Source organism: Lepisosteus platostomus, chromosome 6 (assembly GCF_059453375.1).
Source record: "Lepisosteus platostomus isolate fLepPlt1 chromosome 6, fLepPlt1.hap1, whole genome shotgun sequence".
Taxonomy (NCBI): domain Eukaryota; kingdom Metazoa; phylum Chordata; class Actinopteri; order Semionotiformes; family Lepisosteidae; genus Lepisosteus; species Lepisosteus platostomus.
In genome coordinates this window covers 41,380,063-41,405,394 of record NC_142616.1, presented here as the reverse complement: position 1 = coordinate 41,405,394, position 25,332 = coordinate 41,380,063, and the positions used below count along the sequence as shown (strand labels likewise).

The 25,332-nt window shown below is 36.1% G+C and overlaps 1 protein-coding gene across 1 annotated transcript in view; it reads right to left on the bottom strand.

Moving 5' to 3' along the window:
• The window catches only part of LOC148661720 (attractin-like protein 1), a 429,208-nt gene that overhangs the window by 24,701 nt on the left and 379,175 nt on the right, over positions 1-25,332 (bottom strand). The window contains exon 28 of the mRNA XM_088635864.1: positions 2,236-2,350. Within this exon, the coding sequence (XP_088491990.1) occupies positions 2,236-2,350 (115 nt within the window). The remainder of the gene's footprint in view (positions 1-2,235; positions 2,351-25,332) is intronic.

The following is a 25,332-nucleotide window of genomic DNA, read 5'->3' as shown; positions in this document are numbered from 1 at the left end:
CAAGCTCTTAAGCCAAGAAATGTGTTACTTCTGAAACTGTGTGTAGACACTGTTCTGCACTGTTTCTATTGATACCGCATATACATTCCATTATATTCTATCACTATGTAAGTTACAAGATATTACAGTATATTTGTAATATAATAAACTACCCATTTGTACTTTTTCGAATATTGAATTTATGTAAAACACTAATAAATCTTAATGGTGAGCTTATATTGATATACTTCCGTCCGTTGCTTGATACTTCTGTCTGTTGCTTGAAAGGATAGGCTCTGGCTCCCCTGTGACCCTGTATTAGATAAAGTGGCTAGAAAAGGGATGGATGGATATTGACAAGCTGATTCTAAACACAGTTACTTCATCTGCTGTTTTTAATGCTTTTTAAAAATAGTGGGCAGAATTATTTAAATGTCCAGGCAGATGGTGCACCATTCCCCAAACTGAAATGCAAAGAGAAAAAAAAAACTGGATTCTGTGTCAAATAACAGGCAGTTATATTTAAACCAGGCAAAAATACCAGAGTCCAGTATCTGTTAAGAAGTGACTTCAATTGGAAAGATATCAATGGAGTTTTAGCACAAATGCAGGATATAAGATGTTGTCATCCAAGAGGCAATGGCTCAAAACCCTCTATTCTGAAAAGTTTCACATCTCCCTAGTGTATGTGGAGGTGTTGAGACTGCTGTTAGCGCCTTCTGCTATAATTTACATTGAGGGACCACACTGAGGCTTTAAATAAAGCATGTGGGTTAGCTAAAGGTGACGATTCTATTAAACAAAGGCGCACTATCAGAAAAAAAGCAGTACATTCCCGTAAGTATTTTGACCCACACAAGAATTGAAATAAGGCACACTAAATGCAAACTGCAAAGCATAATATTAAGAAAAGATTTCCTACATAAAATTAGGAATTTAAAGATGAAAAATGAAAATTATCTCAAATCTTTCACTAGTTTTTCTACTATAATAATAACTTTGATTAATTAAAATTTGATTAATACAGCATGAGAAGTCTGCATTAGAAGTAACCAACCTTGTCATTTAATGTCTTTAATTCACATTGATCAGAATCTTCAAAGACTTGGTCATGGTAATTCAAGGTTGCCAATATGAAGTGTTGTAGAAGTCAGCATATCACATTCACCAAATCTAATTGGCTCACTGGTAGGTGCTCATCATTAATAACAGGTATTCCTCTCTACATGTCCATAAAGCAAAAATGCTCTTTACTAGAAAAGGCAGGTCCGTCAGGATTTATTGTTAGGTTAGTTTTAACAAAAGAGCTGAATTAAAAAAACCCACTATATATAAATATATTTTTGTTCTAAATAAGGAAAACATTGAAATGGTGGAACAATATAAAATACAAAAGAACAATATAATATAGCAGAGAAACATTGAAAGGGGTAGGACAATAAAAAAAGACTTTGGCACAACAGGACAGTTTAAAAAAATTCTCAGACATGGATGGCAGTGGGGTGAGTTACTGTGCATGATGCACTATCTATATAAACCAAAACATCTTATTTTAAGTTAACACACCAGGTGTATGCAGCTTTAACTTAAGACAGTAGTAGGGTTCCTGACGGTTGATGTAGCTGTAATTCTAAACAGTGACTACCCAGTAGTTTTAATATATCACCCATAATAATCAACTTGACCTAAAAATGACCTAATGCACATGTTATCAATTTGAAACAATTTGTTAATTCAATAGTGTGGTCACCTTTGCTCCTACAAGGCTGCAGGAAGTTCATGTTTTCATTCCAAGTGATTCTCTACATTTCTCTGCTTAATTGAACAAATTACCTACTTCATCTGTCACAACTTTTCCCCAGATCTGTGCAAATTGAAGACTTCCGGCTGGCCTGTGCACCTCTGAGATTGCTACTCTCTAGCACTGCATACATCTTACTGTTCTTTCCAGGTAATAGCACAGTATCTTTTTCTAAAACTGGAAATGTTCTGGACTGGATTCACACTAGGCTGTGTTACCTTAGGAAACTCCTTAAAGACTTTCTGCTAAACATTTAGTGCAGAGTTGAAGTCTGAACATTTCTGCATACACACCACAGTGCAATATATTTTTTTCTGTATTTCAAATTAAAAAAAAGTGTTAGTTAAGCATGGCTGAGTATTATTTACTTAGATGAATTCTCAGGATACAGTATAGCAAGTCTTTCTAGAAGGTTAATTAAAGTCAGAGAGCTCAGGATGGACAGATTTTCTTACCAGATTGGCCAGGAGGAGGGACCCCAGATGAACCCCTGGGGAGACACATGAAGACTGTCAGCACAGCAGCTTTGTTCCCTGAGCATGGCTCCACAGCAATTGGCTTGGGAGCTCCCTGCAGAAATATGGGAGAAAGCAAAATCAACTTTATCAAACAGCATGTGCACATGTCCATTACATCACTGGAATATCCACAGATTTATCTCAGAACTACTGCGGAACACCATTGTCTGCTAATCTTACTATGATCAAGAGCACATTCCCATGGCAGGACTAAAAACTGGATGTACAAAACAGTAATGGTGTGTTTGATGTGTTCTGATGAATGATAAGGCATGAGGTGGCATGATCTAGGTATTCTGATACTCACTTTGCTGAATTGCTTTGGAAGAAGGACATTACTGGAGTCATTTTAATCCCAATTAATTGTGTTGATAACATGCTACTAAACTGAGAAAAATAATGATGAGTTGCTGCTGTCACATTTCTACTGCACATATTGTACTGTTATTTTCTCATGTCCAACATACATAAATTAATACAAATTTTATATGGTGTAATTACCCTAAATACTTTGGTGGTCCTGGCATATACAGTACAGCACATCACAATGTGTTTTGTAACCTTTTAAGACTTAATGAGTAAAGTGGTATTTTTTAGTATTTTTTGGTATTTAAAATATTTGGTATTTTTCACACAAATGAAAAAAAAATGTCAGTTAGTAGACATTTTTCTTAGAGCATTGCTTTAATGCAGGAAATAGAACAATTTCTGTTGAACATTAAATATCACTGGTGTGTGTTGAAAGCATTCGAATTTCACATTAAAATGGTATTTCATTAATAAAGTTAAGAAGCAAAACATTTCTCTCATTGATAACATCATAGATTTACAATTAGAAATACAATATTTAGCGGGGGCAATTCTAGGCCTCCAGTGCGAGTCTTGCAGGTTTAGAGTTACTTTCAACAGGTGATATGATGTCTTATTAAAATAATTAGTTCAAGTAAATTATATCGTTCAAAGTTGGAATGAAAACCACCAGGACTCCAGTCCCTCAAAGGCTAGAATTGCATGACCTCAGTCTTACTGCACTGGTAAACCAAAGGAGACAGCAGTGATTTAAAAAACAATCCATTAAGAATGATATTGGGAAAACATTACTTCATAAAATGAAAAAGAACAGTACACAGTTAAAAAAACCAAAGTGTGCTAAATTAAAAGCACAATGAAGGAGAATATTAGAAAAATCAAGAGGGAGATAGGAATAATGCAATGGGGGGTAAAATACAGTTTCTGGTATGGTGTTACGACCCCAAGTGTCTAGGGGTAAAGGGGTGTAACATTTAGGATAATTCTTTTGGAAGCAGGTGGGTTTTGGTGAGGGACTAGGAAGCGTGATAAGGGTAAGGAACTAGAGTGGTGCCAAAGAAAAGAAATTTAACCAACAAATGAAGCCGAAGCAATAACCAGAAGCGAAGCGAAGCAATAACCAAAACCAAATGGGACTGAAGTCAAACGAAAGGCCTTTTCTTCCTGAAAACCTCCATGTTATATAGTGAATAAAATGAGTTCTGATTGGCTGAGGGCTGATTGATGATGACATCATATTGAAACACTGGTGTGATGGTTGGCCAATGGGGAAGGGAGAACAATCAAGGGTCAGCAGTGTGGACATAACAGAAAAAACACACAGAATACACACTTGGACGTAACATATGGCAACCATAAAAGAACACAGAATAATGAAGTGTCTAGGGAAGGGAAATGGTTATTAGAATAAATATTTCATGGATGAGCAAAGACAAAGTTGTAAATTGAATAATATTGGTTAGAAGAGATAGGCATGTTTCAGGTATTAGAAGCACCTCAGATGAACACCAATGCCTACCAGGAGTTCCAGTTGTATTCATATAAATAAGTCACTATAGACAGAGACAATACCCATTGACTGGAAAATTGCTTAAGTAGAACCCTTACATAAGAGAATGACACAACCAAACCAAGTATCTATACACCAGTAAGTCTTGTGTCTATTACATGCACATGTATTATTACAGAAATAATAAGTGCCACCGAACTAGGGAATAGCTATTATGGATTTAGAAATGGTACTGTTGGTTTTGCTAGACTTACATGCCTGAGTACATGATAAGAAAATCAGAACACGAGAAGTACGTCTATTTGACCCGTTTTGCTCATTTGCCTGTTTATTAGCTAAGTGAAACATACACTTTATCCAGTTATTGAATGTATGCAGACTTTGGTCCTCAACCACCTGATAGGGAAGTCTGTTCCAGATACCCTTAACCAGTTGTGTATAGAAGTTTTTCCTATAGTTCATTCTAACTGAAACTTTTAAATTCTTCAACCCTGTGTCCTTGTTTCACTATTGAGTATGAAAAACGTTTCCTAGCTTTATCCTCTCTATACTAACTTATGAATGAATCTCATATACAGGTACATGTATACTGTACTGTATGTGCTTGTCACCGGCCAAGTGACCAGGCTTGGCTCAAAAGAAAAGAAACTCCCACAAGCAGTCTTCAAATGCAAACAAAACTGGATTTATTGCCAAAACAAAATATGGATAACAAAAAAAAACCTCACAGGAGTACTCTCCACACCTTTGCTCCAAGGCACCCTCCTCCATATTGAGCTCTCCAGTCCCTTTTATAGCCCCTCCTCTTCTAAGGACCATCCTCTTAAAGGGACTCACTCACATTTTTGTTAACAGAGATGGGCAGATTGATCAAAATAAAGTATTTAGCCATCCCAAAATAACTTATACATTTTAACAGAGTCATGCAACTTGATATATTCACTTAAACAAAACAACTAACCTTACATCGGTTATTTATAGATGGCTCACCAGTAACCTTTCACTTTAAGATCATTTGTGTGATACTACAAACAGGAAAGGTGACTGGTGGCTATCTTGATCAACACAAAATAATACTCCCAACGCTGGGGAAAAACACTGCAATGATTTTTGGGAAACAACAAAAGGGTGAGTATCATTCACACTTCATTCGTATCACATACACTCTCTCAAACATACCAGAAGGGTAGAGGGAAGTATTGGAGTATTTCACATTCAGAACGAAAAAAAATAACAAGCATTCTGTCACAGTGCTCTTATCCTATGTTACACAATAAAGAGATTTAGCTCCCTTAACCTGCCTATATACGGCTAATTAGTATTAATAATAATTATTATTATTATTAATTATGGACTAATTACTAATATCCTTTTGGTGGTATGGTTACCAAAACTGGCCACAATATTCAAAGTAAAGTCTTACTGGTGCTTTGCAAAACTTAAGTATAACTTACTTGCATTCATATTTCACACTTCTTGCTATATAAGGTACCAAAGCATTCTGTTTGCGTTTTTTTACTGCTTTCCTGTATTGTCTCTACAGTACATAATACGGAATAATCAACATAAACACTCAGATACCTTTCACGTATCTTCCATGCAGCACCGAATCACCAATGCAGTATGTAAATTGTATGTTTCTCCTACCACATTATACTGACCACTGTTAAATTTCATGACATTTCTGCCCACTATATGGGGATTTATACATTTTGTTTGTAAATTCCTTGCTGTCATTTCTATCACCCCTTTAGTTTTGCATCACTGGCAAACTTAGTTTTCCAAATTTCCACAACTAGCTTACCAGAGTTTAAATCGTTGATTTCTTTCAAGTTCATGTAGCTACAGCAGCAGCGAACATAAAATAAATGGGTTAAAACATCTTCCCTTGTTTGTAACACTTCTTAAATTTTACAGCATTTTTATTTACACTACCCTCTCAGTTCCAATTTCTTCCCATCTTCCAAATTGGTTATCAATCAGGGTTTCTAAATTGTCTGTGTGTGTGCAAGGCACACTGGCAATTAACTGGTGTCTCATCCAGAATGTACGGTAATCCTTTCTTGAGATCTGTGCTTCTGGAATGGGCTAGTCAAATGGAAATAGTCTTTCTGATTTTGATTGGATGGATTTACACGTGAATTTGAAGGTTACATCTCTAATCCTAAAAAATAACCATATTTCTCTAGTGTTAAAATAGGCCACTCCATATAAGAGAACAATTCATTGTATCCCTGTTTCTTCAAAACTGTTTTTGTATGTTTATAAAGTGTACAGTGAACTAGTTTAAAAAAAAAAACTCAAAAAAGATTTTGAAAAGAATGACCCAAATCTATTAAACAGAAATGGACAGAAGATAAAATCCACCAAAATCTCCAACAGTATATGGTCTTAATTCAGGGCAAAACTCTGAGGAATAAACTTTTAATGTCCTTCTGAAATGTTTTTCTCTTCCTTAATTTCCCCAAGGCTCCAGATAGGCATTATTCCAGATATACAGGACAAAAACGCCCGCCATGTGAATCATTTAATTCTACTCTGCTTGGGTGTTTGCTCTCTTCCCTGTATGTTTTTTTAGATTCTCTCCCACTCTCTTCCCCTGCTTGTTAAGTAGTCACTTTGAGGCCTTTACTCTATGCAGAGCTTGAATAAAGCAGGTATGGATTATTACAGGGTCCTCAGCGCTAGTCACAGAGACACCTCACTCCACAAAAGACAAATTCCCACTTCATAGTCCTTATAGTGTTTTTCTCATAAGAAATCAGGTATGTACAGTAAAGTGTTCCTGACCTCCTTAGAAAATACTACCAGAGTAAGCTTTATATTTATAATAATAAATAAAATTACATCAGTAACATTGAGCAGCTCGATTTTCCTTTTCTGTGATATGTTACAGTATGTAACAGTATAATGCTACTGATCTTTTTAAAACAGATTGAGAGCAAATTAATTTCATATATGAAGTTATGGTTTCTGAATAAATAGATTAATTTACATTACTTAGTAAAACTCAACACAACTTCCCATTATGGAGGTATTTATCACAATCTATTAAGTTTTAGCAAAACTTAAGTCAATCTACAGTATGTTTGAGCATAAATACGACAGTATTTGATATACTGTACTGTGATCTAATATATAAAAACTAACATTTCTCAATGAGAAATGTAACACAGGGGCACAGGGCACAGTAACACAGGGGCACCTCAAGGGACAGTTCTTTCTCCATTCCTCTTCACCCTCTATACTTCGGACTTTAAGTACAACTCAAAGTCATGCCACCTGCAAAAGTTCTCAGATGACTCTGCAATTGTGGGATGTATCAAGGGTGAGCAGGAGGAGGAGTACAGAGGACTGGTCAGCAGCTTTGTGGAGTGGTGTGGGGTGAACCACTTGGAACTGAATGTTACAAAGACAAAGGAACTGGTGGTAGATTTCAGGAGGAAAAAGGTCAAACCTACTCCTGTCTACATCCATGGGAGTGGCGTGGAGATGGTGGACTCGTACAAGTACCTGGGAGTGCACATCGACGATAGACTGGAATGGTCTAAGAACATCGAGGCCATCTATAAGAACGGACAGAGCCGACTTTACTTCTTGAGGAGGCTCAGGTCCTTCAATGTGTGTAGTAAGATGCTGCACATGTTTTATCAGTCGGTGGTAGCGAGTGCCATTTTCTATGCAGTGGTGTGCTGGGGCTCTGGGATTAGAGCAGTAGATTCCAAAAGGCTGAACAAGCTCATCAGGAGAGCGAGCTCTGTCATTGGGTCTGACCTGGACCCCTTGGAGGTAGTGGCTGAGAGGAGAATGATGTCCAAACTAGAGGCCATCATGGACAACTTCTCCCATCCCCTCTATGACAGGCTTGCAGGAATGAAGAGCACGTTCAGCAATAGACTGATTCATCCACGGTGCGACAGGGAGCGCTACAGGAGGTCATTCTTGCCGTCTGCCATAAGACTGTACAACGCATCCACCGTGCGTCTTGGCAGAGGCAACAGCGACAGTGACCTGTTTCTGGACTAAACGCATATACACATCTACTGCTACATCTGTTCTCTTTCTTTTTCTTTTTCCCGTTTACAACCACTTTTGTGCAATATATGCCAGGGACCTGTGCAATACGTTTATATTTATATTTATATCTATGGTTACATCTATATTTATATTCATACGTGTGATACGATTTTCTGTGTACTGTTCTGTTCTAGTTTCCTCTTGTGTGTCCGGACTGTGAGTAACTCTTGTATTGTATTGTATGTATTGTACTATTAGTATAAAATTCGTTACACTGTGGCTGTGTTGTGTGTGTTAAGTTGCTGTTGCACTGCAATTTCCCTCACGGGATCAATAAAGTATCAATCTATCTATCTGAAATAAAAATAGTTTTCAAAGAAGTGTCTGAATTTTCCTTCTCCATGGGTCGCAAGCTGGAAAGCAGTTACAACAACTATGAGCAGCAGTTCTGTTTTTTGTGTGTGTAGCTATAATATACGTACATACTGTATATTGGAATAACCAATAACATTGTTCTTTAAACAATGCACAGCAACACCTCAGGTTTCACATTGTATGTTTTTCCTCTTCTACTTTAATTACTTTTAGTTGGAAATCAGCTCAAAATATTTCCTGAAAAAATACTGTAAAAATATAATAAATATTTCTTCTTCACATCAGAGCATGAAAGCCTACAGATCTAAATACATTTGTTGTTAATTTGTAACTGTTTCTGATGACAATGCTTTTTATTTTTAAGCCAGTAAATATCATTCAATTCTTGTGATATACAGTCTTATTAAGAAGCCACTGTTAACATATACTGATTAAGACACAACATATTGGTAGGTTCGTACTGATAGTACCAATTTCATACAATTTGTTATCTTAATATTTGAATGCCTACTTTTATGGTCACGTGTACTCCATTACTTAAAAGCAGAACACTTGCACACTCTCTGACTAGCTCTGCTTCAAGCGCTCTTCAGATTTCAATATGCGTGGGTCATTGGAAAAACAATGTGAATGAAAGCTAACATGCCCTGTGATAGTTCGTGGTTCGTTTAAAAGGGATTTTTTTCTTCTGCGTGACCAAGCCTTAACTGTTGTCTTCTAATGGTCTCATTAAATTTCACAATGTCCACATGTAGAGTGTAGCCTCTGTGATTCAATACCATAATCTTCTGTTCTTTCTCAAAATGGAAAAAGAGCATTGGTCTGAATAGAAAAATAATAAATGTCCTTCTTTGTTTTTTTCTGCTTCCTAATGGAACAAAAGGCAATGGGTGCACCTGCCATATAAAAATGCAAGTAAATTTAGTACTTACTGTATGAATAGCCAGGCACATTGGTATTAGCTGTAGTCCAACACACAGGTAGAAGCTGCTAGTAAATCTTTCTTAAATGTATGGGTAACACCACCACTCTTAACTCCTCCTCACCATCTCAAACTGAGCAATCTCTGTAGTCCCTGAGTCTTTTTCAGCTGGAACTGCTGAGATGTGATAAACTCTGATGGATTGTGTGGACATTTAGAGTAGTGGACTTGTGTTCACTGAGGATAAGGTTAAATACACTAAATTCATCTCACTTTCACAAAGATCTGAAACCCCAGCCTCCAGAGAAAAATATGATAATTATTCCATTTGTATCAGTATACTTAAAGTTAATTTTTTTGTAACATTTCATGTTGTGATAAGGTGTTACATGCAAGAACTGTTTCAAATTTTAATTATGTACCGTATCTTGCAATATATTTTAGTTTTCTTCTTTTTCATATACCTTACACACAATTTTATTCAGGGAGACTGGCAATGTACTTTATACAAAGTTAATACCACCCCAGCCTTATGGGGTGTTAGCAGTTTTAGAGGGTAAACAGGTTATACTTAAATATTAAGTTACATATTTAAATAATATTTAATCCTAAAATAAGACTGAATACAAGCAATTTATAAAAGTTAAATAATAAAACCTCTACTAGTAAGGTAATAGAGAGGGAGGTCACTTAACTGCTTTGGTCTTCTGTGAACAATTAGGTGGTGACACAAAATGAACAGACAATAGTTTTTAAAATACTGCATGCATTACGCAAACTATATCATACAGTATGATAACCAAGATTTCTCTTTTAATTTAGCTTTGACTATTGTTTTAAAAGTTAAATGCATACTGTAGTCTTCAGAGGGCAATATGTACAAAATCTTAGAAACAGCTGGGAAATTACTGTATCTCAAAATTGAAATAAAAAAAACTCCTCACATGTATCAGAGTCATCTCAAGGGACTTGAACAAGATCAACAATGAATAGATTAATATATGACCTGACTGTCAAAGTAAAAAATTAAGAATGCATTAAGGACTTAAAAAAGCATGCACTTTCCTACACACAGGCTAACAGGGTATTTAAAAAGAACAGACATGCTAACAAGCTGGATGGAAGTCTGGGAATCCATAAGATATGAGTTACCAAACAAGTAACCTGTAGATCATCTTATAGTCTAATGTTTCATATTTTTCAGTCAACACAAAAGTTTATGATATTTCTGACTGAAAACGTATTTCCTTAATACTAAGCTGTGTTTGTCCAGTGTACAGAATGTGAAGAAGTGTATTCTTATTAAAGACTAGAAGCATTGCCAGAGAATAATTTGGTTACAAGAAAATAAAATTACAATTAAAATTTAATATCATGATTATATACGATAGTATCTAATTTTATTAACAGATTGGGAAAACATTAGCAATTTTCCTTTTTACTGCTTAAGTGTCCATTCTTCAGCACACACCTTTAAATACTGAAATTACAAAAAAAATATATCTTTTCATTCCCTTTTGAAGTATATGAAATAGGCACAATAAAAGTTTAAACAACTTGCAAACTCAAATTATTGTACCTAAAGAAACTGCACTAAGTAAGGCTCTGGGTTATATTTGACAGAAGAAGGGAAATGTATTTTGATGTGTTGCTAAGAATGTTACTGGGTTTAATGAGGCTTTATAGCAAATGTGAAGATTTCCTATTTTCAGGTGCTTTAGAAAAAAACAGAAAACTGGCAAAGGAAGTGCAGTGTGTATCTGGTCAAGACACACCAGTGGTGTGTGTCTGCAGAAAATTAAATTTGCTTTGCACTTCTGTGAGGGCTTCACATGATTGATAGCTTCTTTCTGTGCAATAGGTGCAGGTATATGGAGTGGCTGAACCCAGCTGATTATTCTGGTTTCTATGCACATCAGTGTGCACATTCATCAGCACAATGGTCGCTTTAGTAGTTTGTTTTTGATAAGAAGCAAATGAACTCAAAATGCAGTCAATGAAAACTATGGAACACTGCCAAAGGAAAAAAAAAACTACTGATCCTCTCATTTCATGTTAAGATGTCACACAAGCAATTTATTTAAAATGGCATGAGGATATCAGAAAAAGAAACACAGAGCAACCTATGGTAAAATGCAACAGTATTTCAAAAAGAACAAGAAACAAAGATCAAATATAAGCACTGCAGTGTTTCAGTGTTTTTAGTCCATTATACTGTAGAGGAAACGGTGATTGTGTAAATCCTATTGTGAGAAAAAGATCTTTTAAACACTCATTAGAAAAACTTCTATATTTAATCTCCTTTAAAGTCTTTGGATCATTAATGTTAATAAATATTCATCTTAGTGTCGTAGTAAATTATTTTTTGGGTGTTTAGATGCAAAGCTGAATAAATGGCTGCATCTGTTTATCCATCTTCTAACCACTTTATCCAATACAGAGTGACAGGAGAGCTGGAGTCTTGCAACGTGCGCAAGGTAGGATACAGCCCAGATGAGAAGCCCATCCGTCTCAGAGAAGAAACAGACACAAACATGCACACACTCACATGAGGACCTATTTTTCTAGAATCTAATTAAACACGCCATTATGTTTTTGGATGGTATGAGGAAACTGGAGCACACACAGGAAACCCACCAGAACACAGGAAGAACAAACTCCACCTACTGTAAATAGCACCCAGGGCTCCACCACTGCAAGACAGCAATGTTAACCACTGCACCACCTTGCCACCCTGCGTCTGTTTGTATATATTAATTATACACTCGTGCTGGAACAAATAAAATACAGGTAGGCTGCATTTGAAACCTGCTATTTATAAAGTCATTTAGTAAATTGAAACATATTGAAAACCTATTCATCCTAGAAATTTGTATTGAGAAAGCCTCCTAAGATGTCAATACTGATGGCTGCAACTCCACAGTTATATGCATAATGTTTACTTCTGCTCACTATTCTGAGTTTGCTGCTCAATAACCTTCAAAGGATATCACCAATACATACTGTACATGTCGTTTAATAAAATGAATTACTGAATAGCACCTTTTCCCAAAAGAGCTGCCAATCCGATTATCATAGCAGCTGATAACCAACCTCAAAAGGTAAAGAGGTAAGAATGTGCCATAAACATATACCTGTACCAGTGAAGCTGAATAATAATAATAATAATAATAATAATAATAATAATAATAATAATAATAATAATAATAATAATAAGAATAATAATAAGAATAATAAGAATAAGAATACCTTGCATACTCACAGATATTTCGAAGGCCGTAAAGTAGAAGCAAAAATAGGAATAAAGTAAACTAAATAGCAATGACAGGAGAGGTAAGTAAAAAAGATAAAGCAGATGTTAATAAATGTACCTAATCTGATAACCGGTCAACAAGCAAGAATCCTGATCTATGATGTGTAAAGGGTCAAGCTTTTTTGGCAATTTTGTTATTAAACTGATAAAATTATATAAAATTAGCTTCGGTACATCTTTGGCTTCTACCAGCATTTTTTCAATGTTATACTAACGAGTAGTTAGGACAAGCAGCAGTTCAGCATTTTCTCATTGTAGTTACTTTTGAAGTAGAGGCTCAGTGTTGTAAATGAATGGCATAAGTCAGTGGAAAGTCTTTCCCTGAGCCCAGATGTAGATGCAGTCTGCCTTATTAACCCCTGGGGTCTGCTAATTTTCTAATTGATTAAGCCTTTGTGGCGTCTTCTGATGCTGGAAGTGCTCTTACATCAATAGCAGCTGTCTACAGAAGAATATTTGCCGTTTGAATTAAATCTCATGTGCAACAGCAATTTGGCTTTTATTCAGACACTTCCGACAACACACACTTTTAATTCTGAAGGCGGAGGGATACAGCTTCACTTCAAAACATTTAAGTGGGTTTTGCTAGTTATCACTATTTACATTTTTTATTATAGCCCTAAAAATTATTAAGTTATCTTTAATTAAGTTAAAAATAATTAAGTTATTATTAAATTATCTTGCATTCATTCTAAAGATCATCTCATTTTCACTCTTTCTTCTGAAAAGAATGGAATGTTTGAGTCTCATTTTGACCAACTGCTTTTCTAATGTTTCGGAATGATGTGCCCACAAGCAGAGCACATTGCAGATGCTTTAAATAGTCTAAAGGTTAAATGTAATGCCATTTGAAAAACATTGTATTGTATCGATTACAGACACAAATTTCAGAGAAGGATCAACTCTGAAGTTATCTGTTGGGAAGAATACTAGTGGCTAGTAAGATGTTAACAATCATGTACCAATCACAGAAGTGATCCATTTCTTCTCTTTAAGAAGGTCTTCAAGCAGGAATGAAATACACAAAACAAAAAGAGATCAGGCATATATAAGAGAAGGTTATATATGATAATGGTTTTAATACTTAAACACAATGCATACTTTCTTACAGCCTATTCAGAAGGACATATCTACAGGCTGTGGTAGGGACGGCCTTTCAGCTTTCAGCTATTAATGATCATCAAGAAATAAGACTGTAAAAAAACTGAGTTAGAAACCATGCCATTTGATTGTCTCCTTATTTTGTAAGTGCATTTTATTCTGCTTTCTTGCTCAATATGAGCTCAATTCAAAAGAACATAGGCATTGTTTTTAGAAATTGGACTTTAAAAGGTTTTCAAACAATTTAAAACTCAAAGCAGACTGGCAGGACACCCTCTACAAATTGATTAGTAATCACCACCTTCATTCATATATGGGCAACATAATCAGCTGATGTCAAGCCTGAGGAGACACAATCAAAGTACTTGGCTAATTACAGACACTGCCTCACCATCAAAATTGAATTGGCATCTCCTGTGCTTACAATTAATGTTAAAGCCGTCATATAGCAATTACTAAGGCAACACCTCTATAGACCTGCTGTAAAATGACAGACAATTCCATTACAATAGTTGTTTCACTGATTGCATATATTACACAGCACACACTGGGTGATACATATGTTTGGATCCTGTATCATACTCTTGCATTGTCTTAAAAAAAGAGAGAAGGTACACAAAATGATGAGATGACAGACATAAAAGAAAAACCTGTCTGACAGGACTACATTAATGAACTATTAGGCTACAAGGTCTTTCAATAGCACCTTAATTAGAATTCAAAACACAAACTGGCAACACTCTGGTAATATGTTAGCGGTACACAATATTTTTAAAAAGCATTTTTATTCTAAATCAAGCACTTTAACTCAGATGCCTTGTGAGTTGAAGCATCAACTGTTTTCCCACCATGCAGAGGCCTCGCTTTTACTTAAAGATTTTTTGATCGATACAATATGAGAGGTATTGGATCGTGTAATCATTCAATCATTCTGATCATCTGATGACTACCTCGTGCACCTCTCCAAGCTAAACAAATAAAATTGTATAGTGTTTTGCTTATGGAACATGTACAACATGTTACACAATCTGCTGACAGAATTTGTTTTGTTTTTTTTTAAATGTCACTGCCTTCTGAGCCAGTGATATATTCTGTTATGGCTTAAAAAGACTTAATCTCCTAGAGTGGCTAAATTCAAAATCACCCAGGTTCCAAGGGGGGTTACATTGCCTTAACAAGCTCAGATGACCCCCTTTATACATATTCTGCATAATGTGTTAAGTAGGCATTTATACAGTATAATATCACATTGCCCATTTATAGTGCCCAACAGTGCAACAGGAGAAGAAAGTGAAAATCGAACAGAGACCTAAAAATATTCTGATATAAAATATTAAGAACACAGGGTGTAGTGACTATAGAGGTCATTTAACTGTGAGGGTTAGCTTGAACGAAACTACTGGGTAGTCTGATCCAGACACCAATGACTTGTTAGCATAAACAAGCTTCTCCTGTTTTGTGTACTGAATGAACTTGTGTATCATTTCCATTTCATTGATGACCGCAGAGGAGGAATGTCTGTAATCGTTTCCCAACCCAGGTCCTATGCAATCTTTCTTACAAAGCTATGTAACTTATGGGTTCAAAAAAGAAAGTGATGTACAGTAACTTTAAAATAGGACACTTATGAGAAAGACTATTTCAATCCTCTCCTTCATTTTGAAAAGAAACCGACTTTCTTCAGCAGCACAAGTAAAAAAAAAAACAATCTTTGAGCCAATACCTCTGTGTGTAAATTGCATTGCAGCTTGCTGTAACCCAATTGCCTTACACATTACATCTTTCTGATTTCTCCATCCTGCATGTCTCTGGAAATGCTTCCTGTAGGAATGTTTAGAATGGCCTCACGTTGACAAGCATGGGTGGCCATTATGACTGGCAAGCATGTTTTAAACTTTTAAATTAAGAGAACAGTAACAGCCCAACGGTTATATTGACAGCTATGACAAATTACAAAACAGGAACAGAAAAAGCTACATTTGGCTTGCCAATCCAAAACGGAGGTGAGTGTAATGACATGGAGCACAAGAAATCTTTAATTAACTTCACAAATTAAAAAGTTAACTGTTCTGAGGTAGCTATTAGAACATGACACAGCCAGATGAACTCAATAGCTTTTGATAATCATGAGCAAGAAAGGAATACTTCAATTACAAACAGGCAGTGCAGTCGCCTTCAACAGCACACACTAATCTTCAATAATGACAACAAAAACCATCTTAAAAATAAGATGAAAAATTGTTAATGGCTTTACGTGTTCATGCGTACAGCATGCATAAAGCTTATGCATATAATATTTGTTTCATCTGACAGAAGAATACCAAGTTTAATGGCAAAATACATTATATTTGAATATATTTCAGACTGAAGGGGATATTCTGATTTCCTTAACATTTTGCCTTTAAGGAGAAAATTTCAAGCTATCAAAAAAAGAAATTGCTAATGGGAACTTAAGTACCATAAGCACCGAGACCTGACATATCCAAACGAGGAACCCTGACAGAGATTGGATGTTCAACACAAGAGAGACATAGCGATAAATATGTGACAACACCAAACTCAAAACAAGACGCGCAATCACAAGCTGTGACTGACAATTTGTTCTTGTGCTGCATGTAGGGCCTGATGCAGATGCACAGATGTTTGATTTGAATAACATGAAGGCCTAGTACATGGAGGATGGATTCATTTAAAGAACTACAAGTTCCAAATCAGCAAATAATACAATAATGAAAGAATTATTTATTCCATGTGTCCTGTACTTCTGATGACTCAAAAATACAGTCATCTCTACCTCTGGTGTCGGAGTTTCTTCAGCAATCTTTTAAAGGTGCGAAACAGACCTAGATTCTTAACTTTGAACATATGGAGCACAACCTCCGGCCGTGACTTTTCTAGACCAGCTGGTCTGTCATCACACTTCTTTTTTTCTGCAACTGGTTCACTAACTATAACATAACTACCACTTTGTTGCCACATACTTTATTTTTCCACTTGGGGTGGCTTTGTTATGAGAAACCTGTACCTCTGGTGTTTTTTCCAACTTTTGGTTTTATTACCAAACGAAACCTCAGTTCAATTTGTAACCAATTTACTTACTAATGACAGTTTGCTGTTTCTTAATTTCTTAACAAAAAGTTTTAGAAACACCTCCATTAAATGAAATTTGGATTTAATAGGATTGGGTGTAACAGAAAAGGGTAATTTGCTAGTTCTTACTATGACTACTATACCATGACTTTAATGTGAGAAGGTTCAAAGGCACACAATAATCATAAAAAGGCCTTGCAAGTGGCAGAATCAATGGATGTGAATAGATTCTGATACAGATTAGACTCATTTAATCAAACAACCTACCAACTAACCAATAAAGTAAAAAACAGCACATAAAGTACTTCAAAAGATAAATATCTCCACTACAAAAATACCACTTTATCAGTCTCCCAACTATGTTTTCCTTTTGAATACCAGCTGCATTAATTGAAAGCTGTCTATCTCTGTCATGTCAGGCATTAATGATACAAGGAAGTATCACTTTTCAAAGCTATTAAATTGTCCTTATACTTAGCACAAACAAACAGCATGACCCTATTCTGTCCATTTTCTGCTCTCATCTCTCCTCTGTGATCCCATCAGCAAACAAACACACTGATAACATTTCCTCCAGGAAATGGCTGGTTAATGGACAAAAGAGTTCTGCAGTCAGTCCATTTCCTATTGATATTCATTAAGGAATTCAAAATCAAATAATTCTGAGTTACTGCAAAATGTACAATTAAATGCAGTTTGTGTTTCCACTTTTACCGTGAAATACATTATAGTCATTTAATCATTTCATATAGGTTATGTTTTCCTCAGGTGTTTATCAGTAAGGTATTCGTTATTGCTTTTTCTTCTACAAAGTGAAAAATGAAAAAAAAAACATCATTTAACTTCAATTAACATCACCCAAATATCTAAAATTGTGACTATTTTAAAGCCCCTTCTGTGACATGGTGCTACCACAAGAACTTTAAAAAATATCAGGAAGGCAAATATCTGTTTCACATTTCTATATTTAACCATTTAGTGATGTAAAACAGAATATTGGTGAACAAACACAATCTGAATACATCATCCACTCCTTAAAAACTGTTCCCTCGATGCAGAATCACATATTTCGTCATGTTCTTGCTCTTGCCAAGATTGTACCTTGCCTTTGACTGAACCTGCAAATTCCAAGAAATTCCAGGCAGCTAATTATGGCAAAACCTCTTCTGCAGATTAAACAAATCTTTTCCAGAACATTCATTAAGTAAGATTTACAGGTCTAGGGAGGCTTCCCTCATAAAATTTACTGCACTGCGGATAACGATATATGTTTGTACATTCAATTTTAATATTCATTAAGCCCACTTTTTTAAAACGGCACCTTTAGAGGAACACTATAATACAGTGAAAAGTTCCAACATTGCAAAGAATGATAGACTACTTGCAAAGATTAATAACTAAATAAATTGGCTACCGGATCTTTAAGAGCAGGGGCTCTCAGTCGAAATTAATTAGGGTAAGTAAGTTGGCTGCATAAATCAACACCCTTCCACAAGGTGAAATCACTCTGGACAATTTAGGGTCACGAGAAATACTGTTAGTGAGGACACTTTGCATCTTAGTGTAATCTAAATGGCCATACTTAGCACTGTCAGCTCTATTACTTTTGTTATCTATCCAATTGATTTGATAGTTATGACCACATACTGCTCTTTGCTGAGCAAGATCTCGTGGGAATGAGCCATATCTGTTGCTTTGGAAATTGGGTCCAAACATTTTCTGAGCTAACCTGAAACTCAACATACAGTATAAACAGGTTTTGCACTGCAGCACTTACTGTAGCTAGAAACAGGTCTTCACTGTTTTGCACAAATTCAAAAATTCTTATAAAGCCAGTTGTATTACTTAAATCTATAACCACATAAACCAATCTGTAAGGGAAAATATAGGGATTTTAAATATAGCATGAAATTATTTAAGAAAAAAATGCATATATAGAACACAAATAACCTTTTAAAAACTTGTAAATAATTTAGTTTCCTAAAGAAACTTCTATACAACTGGTTTGCAATGAGAAAATTATTTTTGAAAGCAACATGAACTATGGCCACATTGAATATACTCTGAAGCCACTGGCATATACATTAAAGTGGAAAACTGCATTACCTTAACAGCAGTGCAAAAAAGAAGACTGCATTTTTTGTGAACGAATGTTGTTAACCTAAAATTTTCCAAAAACAAAACAAATACACCAATTTTGTCCCCTGCTCCCCCTTAGTTTTCGCTATCAGTGGTACCCTCCTTCGAGTTACCTACTAAAAGATCTCTAAAATGAAGCGAGACAGCTATAATACCAGCACCACGCTGTAAGTAATGCACTGTATCAGCAGCAGAGCAGTGCAATGCCAACATCCCTTCAACTGCGGTGAGAAGTCAAGATTAGAGTTAGCATTTAGCAAGACTACTAGGTAAATGCAAGGAATAGCCTCGTTTAGAGGAAGAAAATTGCTTCCAAAAGATCTGAAACACATCTCAGCACTCCCAAAAGATGAAAAAGCCTTGATTTAACTCTGTGTTAAATCCATAAAGTGTTAAAGTAGTGTGATAAGAAATCCAGAATACCACATTCTTTAAAAGAATACATCACCTTCCCTAGAGATCTGGACTTTTTCAATGCCCATACATCTAAGAAAGGAGATCACCTGACCAGCCTTAATAAAGTGATGTATGGGAAAACAAAGCAGTGTCTTTACTCACTTCTGTGTAAGTAAAAATCAAGTTTTGTGTAATGGTTTGTCCAACAAAGACACGATCATCCCTAGAATTAAAGACTTAATTTGTGTCTACTAAATTGGTGGGGAGACATACTGTAAGTGAAATGGAAAAAATGTTAATAAAAACATATTGACCTTAAAAGACGTACAGGTATTTACTGTTGCGCTTGATGAATGTGTGGAAATAAATGAATTACCGCATTTAGGAATTCCTGTGAGATTCTATGACTCAGACGGAAATATAGTTATGATGTCTATTAATCATATTGTTTATTAATCACTGTGTGGAAAGAGGAATACAGGTATTTGAATGAAGTGGTTAATGGATCGACAACAACACAGATATAGGGTGAATATTTAAACTGGAGTAACTGCATTAATTACCACCGGCATCTGTATTAGGACCAGTTTAGTCTAGAATCTAGACGTATAGATACTGTAGGTAAGATGAGATACAGTGAGCTTGAAGACTTGACTTAGGAGCTTATGTTTTACACCTTCTATACCAGGGATACTCAACTAGTGGCCCTTCCAATCCATTCTACTGCAGCACTTTGATACAACTAGATCCTTAAAAGCTATATCTTCCATGCTAATTATGAATTTAAAGAATTAAGTGGCTGGATGCAGAAAAATTGGTTAATGGAGTGGCCAGCAATTTAAACAGACTGGATTTAGAAGTTAGGTAAATAGGTAAATAGAATAAGGCACTGTAAATAGAAGCCCTGAAACTTCTAAATAGAAGCCCTGAAAGGGGAATCAATATAAAATGTTAGGATTCCTTAAATCAAGGGATATACTGTTATATTAAAATTGTACAATTTGATAGCATGACTTTATTTAGCATTTTGGCCACTAAATTATAAAAGTGATATTGCTGCTCTGGAATCAGTTGCAAGATACATTTTGTGCCTTTCTAATCTTGAAAAGAGAGGACTACCAGTGCAGACAGTTCAGCTTTCAGAAAACTTTCTCATTCAATCAAAAGAATAATAATAATAATTAATAATTGCTTACACTTATATAGCGCTTTTCTGGACAGTCCACTCAAAGCGCTTTACAGGTAATGGGGACTCCCCTCCACCACCACCAATGTGCAGCATCCACCTGGATGATGCGACGGCAGCCATAGTGCGCCAGAACGCTCACCACACATCAGCTATCAGTGGGGAGGAGAGCAGAGTAATGTAGCCAATTCATAGAAGGGGATTATTAGGAGGCCATGATTGGTAAGGGCCAATTGGAAATTTGGCCAGGACACCGGGGTTACACCCCTACTCTTTTCGAGAAGCGCCCTGGGATTTTTAATGACCACAGAGAGTCAGGACCTCGGTTTTTACGTCTCATCCGAAGGACGGCGCCTGTTTACAGTATAGTGTCCCCATCACTATACTGGGGCATTAGGACCCACATGGACCACAGGGTGAGCACCCCCTGCTGGCCCCACTAACACCTCTTCCAGCAGCAACCTTAGTTGCTGCTGGAAGAAAACAAAGTTCCACAACATGAGAATCTACAGTAATTGGTTCTATGCATATACTGTATAATACCAGTGCGGTTACTTTTGTATTCTCAGACAACTTAGTTGATTTCTTTGTTTTGTCATTCACTAAAGCTAATTTTCAATTTTTTAACTGCAATTCATGATGAATAACCCCTTTTAAACATTAGAAGGTCCTCTTGTAGAATGTGAGATGAGGGAACAGGCTGCAATATAGAGGTACAAGGAAGACGTACAGCTACTTTTTGACTGCAGAAAGGTCTGTTGAAAGAGACAGCACTGAGCTCAGAGCTAATATAATGTACATGGGTCATGAGCTAGTGAATAATGCATTTTGTTAAACCAACTTCAAATGCCAAAAGCTGAGTGGCTACAGGCAGATTATCCATCCTCCTTTCCATTCACATCCCAAAAATACCACTGCTATCATAAGCAACTTGGAACAGAAAACAGGATCAGCTTTACGTAATATTTTTCTCTGTTGTAGAGATCTGGGCCTTACAATCACTTTTAAATTCATATAGATTTGATTTTTGTATCCAATTAAGGCTAACCTTTTACAAAAACTGAACTCATAAAGTAAGGCACAAGCTTGATGTAAGATCCTCTGTTATACAAATCTGTCATGATTTTGAGCAATAGGAATATCCACATGTGCATACATACTAAATACAGTCCAAACATTAACAGCAAGCATGATATTCTTTCAAGAAGAAAAGAAGGGAACTTTCAGCAGCAAATTCTTCAGAAAATACTGACTATTGATAAAGGCCAATGTGTGACTTCCAAACCAGCATACTGTATATTTTTCACAAAATGCACATAAAGCATTAGCTAGGAAGAAAAGGAAACATTAAAGATCAAAAGACAATTAAAACATAAATTCCTGTGTAATAAAGTCATTTAAGCATGACTAAGTTTCTTTCCACTGTAAAATCTGTTTGTAGTGATGATACCCACATCTTTTTATTTTGCACAAAATCAATTAAATACCTCATTTTTATTAACTTAATTACAAAAATCATAAAGTGCAAGCAGCCGTGCTACCTTAAATATCTACTGTACAAGCAGTAGGCCTACAGAAGGTCAAGGAAATTGCAGACTGAAGTCCTGCCAGACTGAGAGACTTTAAAACGATACTACTATGGCAATGGCTTGGAACTAACCTTCAGCCTTATAAAAATAAAATGAAAACTTAAAAGAGGGTCTTAAATATATAGTTGCAATCAGATTGGTACAAATTGTTTTAATTAGTATTAGTCATTATGCCAGGCATCTTTACAAACTAAACTCTAAGCCAATTCCCAACATCTGTATTTACCGTACTTTCCATTTCTGTGACAGAATAGGACAGTGCAAGGCATGTGCTGAGCTCAAGACAAACTCATGAATTGCTCAATCAATGTGTATTACATCTGATTAGAAAGAAAACACGGGGATGTTGGTACTAGTTATCTTACTTTCAGTGCCATACTGTTACATGAAGAGACATGAAAATATTAAACTTTGTATGGTACTGTACATGGTAGAGCAGAATACAGAAACAAACGTTTATGAATATCAAAAAGCTATGTTTCCCAAACTGTTTTTCTTGAAAAATGCCTATAAATAAAATTGAATTATATTATTTACTGTTATTGGAACAAATTCTAAAAAAACGTTGATGTGATATTATAATAGTGACACTAACACTAACAATAATAATAAAACCTAACTTTGCCACAGTTCAGCACAAAGGTGGTTATACTGGGAAATTGCTGTGAATAATGTCATGACATAAAACTGAAGAAAAATACTTTTTTTTGGTGACACAATACTGAAAATGCAAACATTTTTGACTTTGCTAACAAGACCATTTGTTTGACAAAACAAGTTGAAGACTCAAAACCATCCTCTATTTTAAGGGAGCATATTGTGAGCTACTGTATGATCTCTTAAAGGATGTGCCCTTTGCTCTCAAAGGATGTGCCTAGTCTGTTTATAAGAGTCTGTTACTTTTGGTAAAATAAAGAAGCATTTGGGTTAATACACTTATAAAACGCATTGCTATAAAATAATACCCATAAAGCTACTGCAGCCCAACATACGTTATTTATATCTGAAATTAGACACAAGCAAAATGAAAAATCATGACCTTTTGGCGTTGCACTTGGCTAGACCTTTCAAGTGTTCATGATCACGGCACAATTATCACGTTTGTGACTTAAGGGCAGTAAATTGTATCTCATATCACCCTGCAACTCACAACTGGCAACCCACTGAAGCTAAGCAGGTGTGAGCCTAGTCAGTCCCTGGATGGGAGACCTCCTGGGAAAAACTAAGGTTGCTGCTGGAAGAGGTGTTAGTGGGGCCAGCAGGGGGCGCTCACCCTGTGGTCCATGTGGGTCCTAATGCCCCAGTATAGTGACAGGGACACTATACTGTAAAACAGGCGCCGTCCTTCGGATGAGATGTAAAACCGAGGTCCTGACTCTCTGTGGTCTTTAAAAATCCCAGGGTGCTTCTCGAAAAGAGTAGGGGTGTAACCCCGGCATCCTGGTCAAATTTCCCATTGGCCCTTACCAATCATGGCCTCCTAATAATCCCCCTCTATGAATTGGCTACATTACTCTGCTCTCCTCCCCACTGATAGCTGATGTGTGGTGAGCGTTCTGGCGCACTATGGCTGCCGTCGCATCATCCAGGTGGATGCTGCACATTGGTGGTGGTGGAGGGGAGTCCCCATTACCTGTAAAGCGCTTTGAGTGGAGTGTCCAGAAAAGCGCTATATAAGTGTAAGCAATTATTATTAATTATTATTATTATTAAATATATAGATGGCCAGTGAGGAGCAAAGCACTGAAATACACAGTGGGACTTAGATAACCTGAACTGTGAAAGATCAGTAACGCAAAGAAAAACTACAAAACAATACTGAAAACATCTCCACAACTTCAACCCCACAATGCTAGATATATGTGCAGAATTTAAAGCTCTTTGCTGATAAGATACAAGCATCCTGCAGGGCAGAAAATTGCCTATTTTACAGTTCTCCAAAGATGGAAGTTTTTGGAGAGTCAGGTCTTGAGAAATAGAAGGGGCTTATCTTTCAGAATGACCTTATATAACAAAGAGTCCATATCTCAGGAAAATCTATAAAAAATTTCGATCACAAAAATACTAACATGAACATTTGGAAACTGCAGGTCAACAGAAGCTGTGATTTTTAAAAGGTCATGAGCAACGTACATTTTTTGTCTTTTTTTGTGTTCTGTGCCTACAGTATACTGAAAGAGGAATGTGGCCATCACTTGTGTACTGTTTCTCCACTGATACCTCATAAAAATGTACGAGACTGGACACAGGTCCAGCTTTTATATCAATATCTAATAGGACACAAACATAGTCAGATGAACATTTAAGTGACTTTTTGGGGAAAATGCCCACATTTGCAGCAACAGTATATCCCTCTCAATGTCAAAACAATTATATATTTATATAAAATAAGTTGTAGCCCATGCAAAAATGTTTCCAAAACCTATTTTGGATTTTTGCCATCTCGAAAATTTACCAAGCGGTGAAGTGCATCTACTGTATTATGGTGAAGACATTATTGGTTTTACCACAGGCAGCATGTTGACGCAATGGTTAGATCTACTGCCTCATAGCACTGGACATCACCAAACTGCATAATCATTTTCAGACTGCAGTAGTTACAGCATGATACATTTTGGGAAGAAATAACCTACATATCAGCAGAATGACTGTAGGTTGCCGACTGCATGAAAACGATCAACATGTTTGAAGACCTTTCAGGGGCAATGCAAACAAGTATGGAATAAAATCTCCAATCAGTGTTGGTGCTAGATAACATCTGAGAAAATGTGGCAAAGTGAGAGATGGAGTGTTTTTCCACTGAAAAAGTTTCACTGCCTTCCCTTAACAGAATTAATAGAAAACAACAATTGGGAATTATGATGGCAAAACTTTGCTAAAATTTCCCCTAAACTTTACTTTATGGGAAATAAAAGCAACAAATTCCAGGGGAACACAGAAGGCAGCAATATATAGAGTACATACTGTACTTGGGAAGATTAAAAAGACATCAGTTGGTTCTTAAGTGCTGCTGTAATGTGTGAACAAAGTTTTAAGAATAATTGTTGTCTTTCTTCTACTGATGTTTTCGAGACCTATGGAAGGACA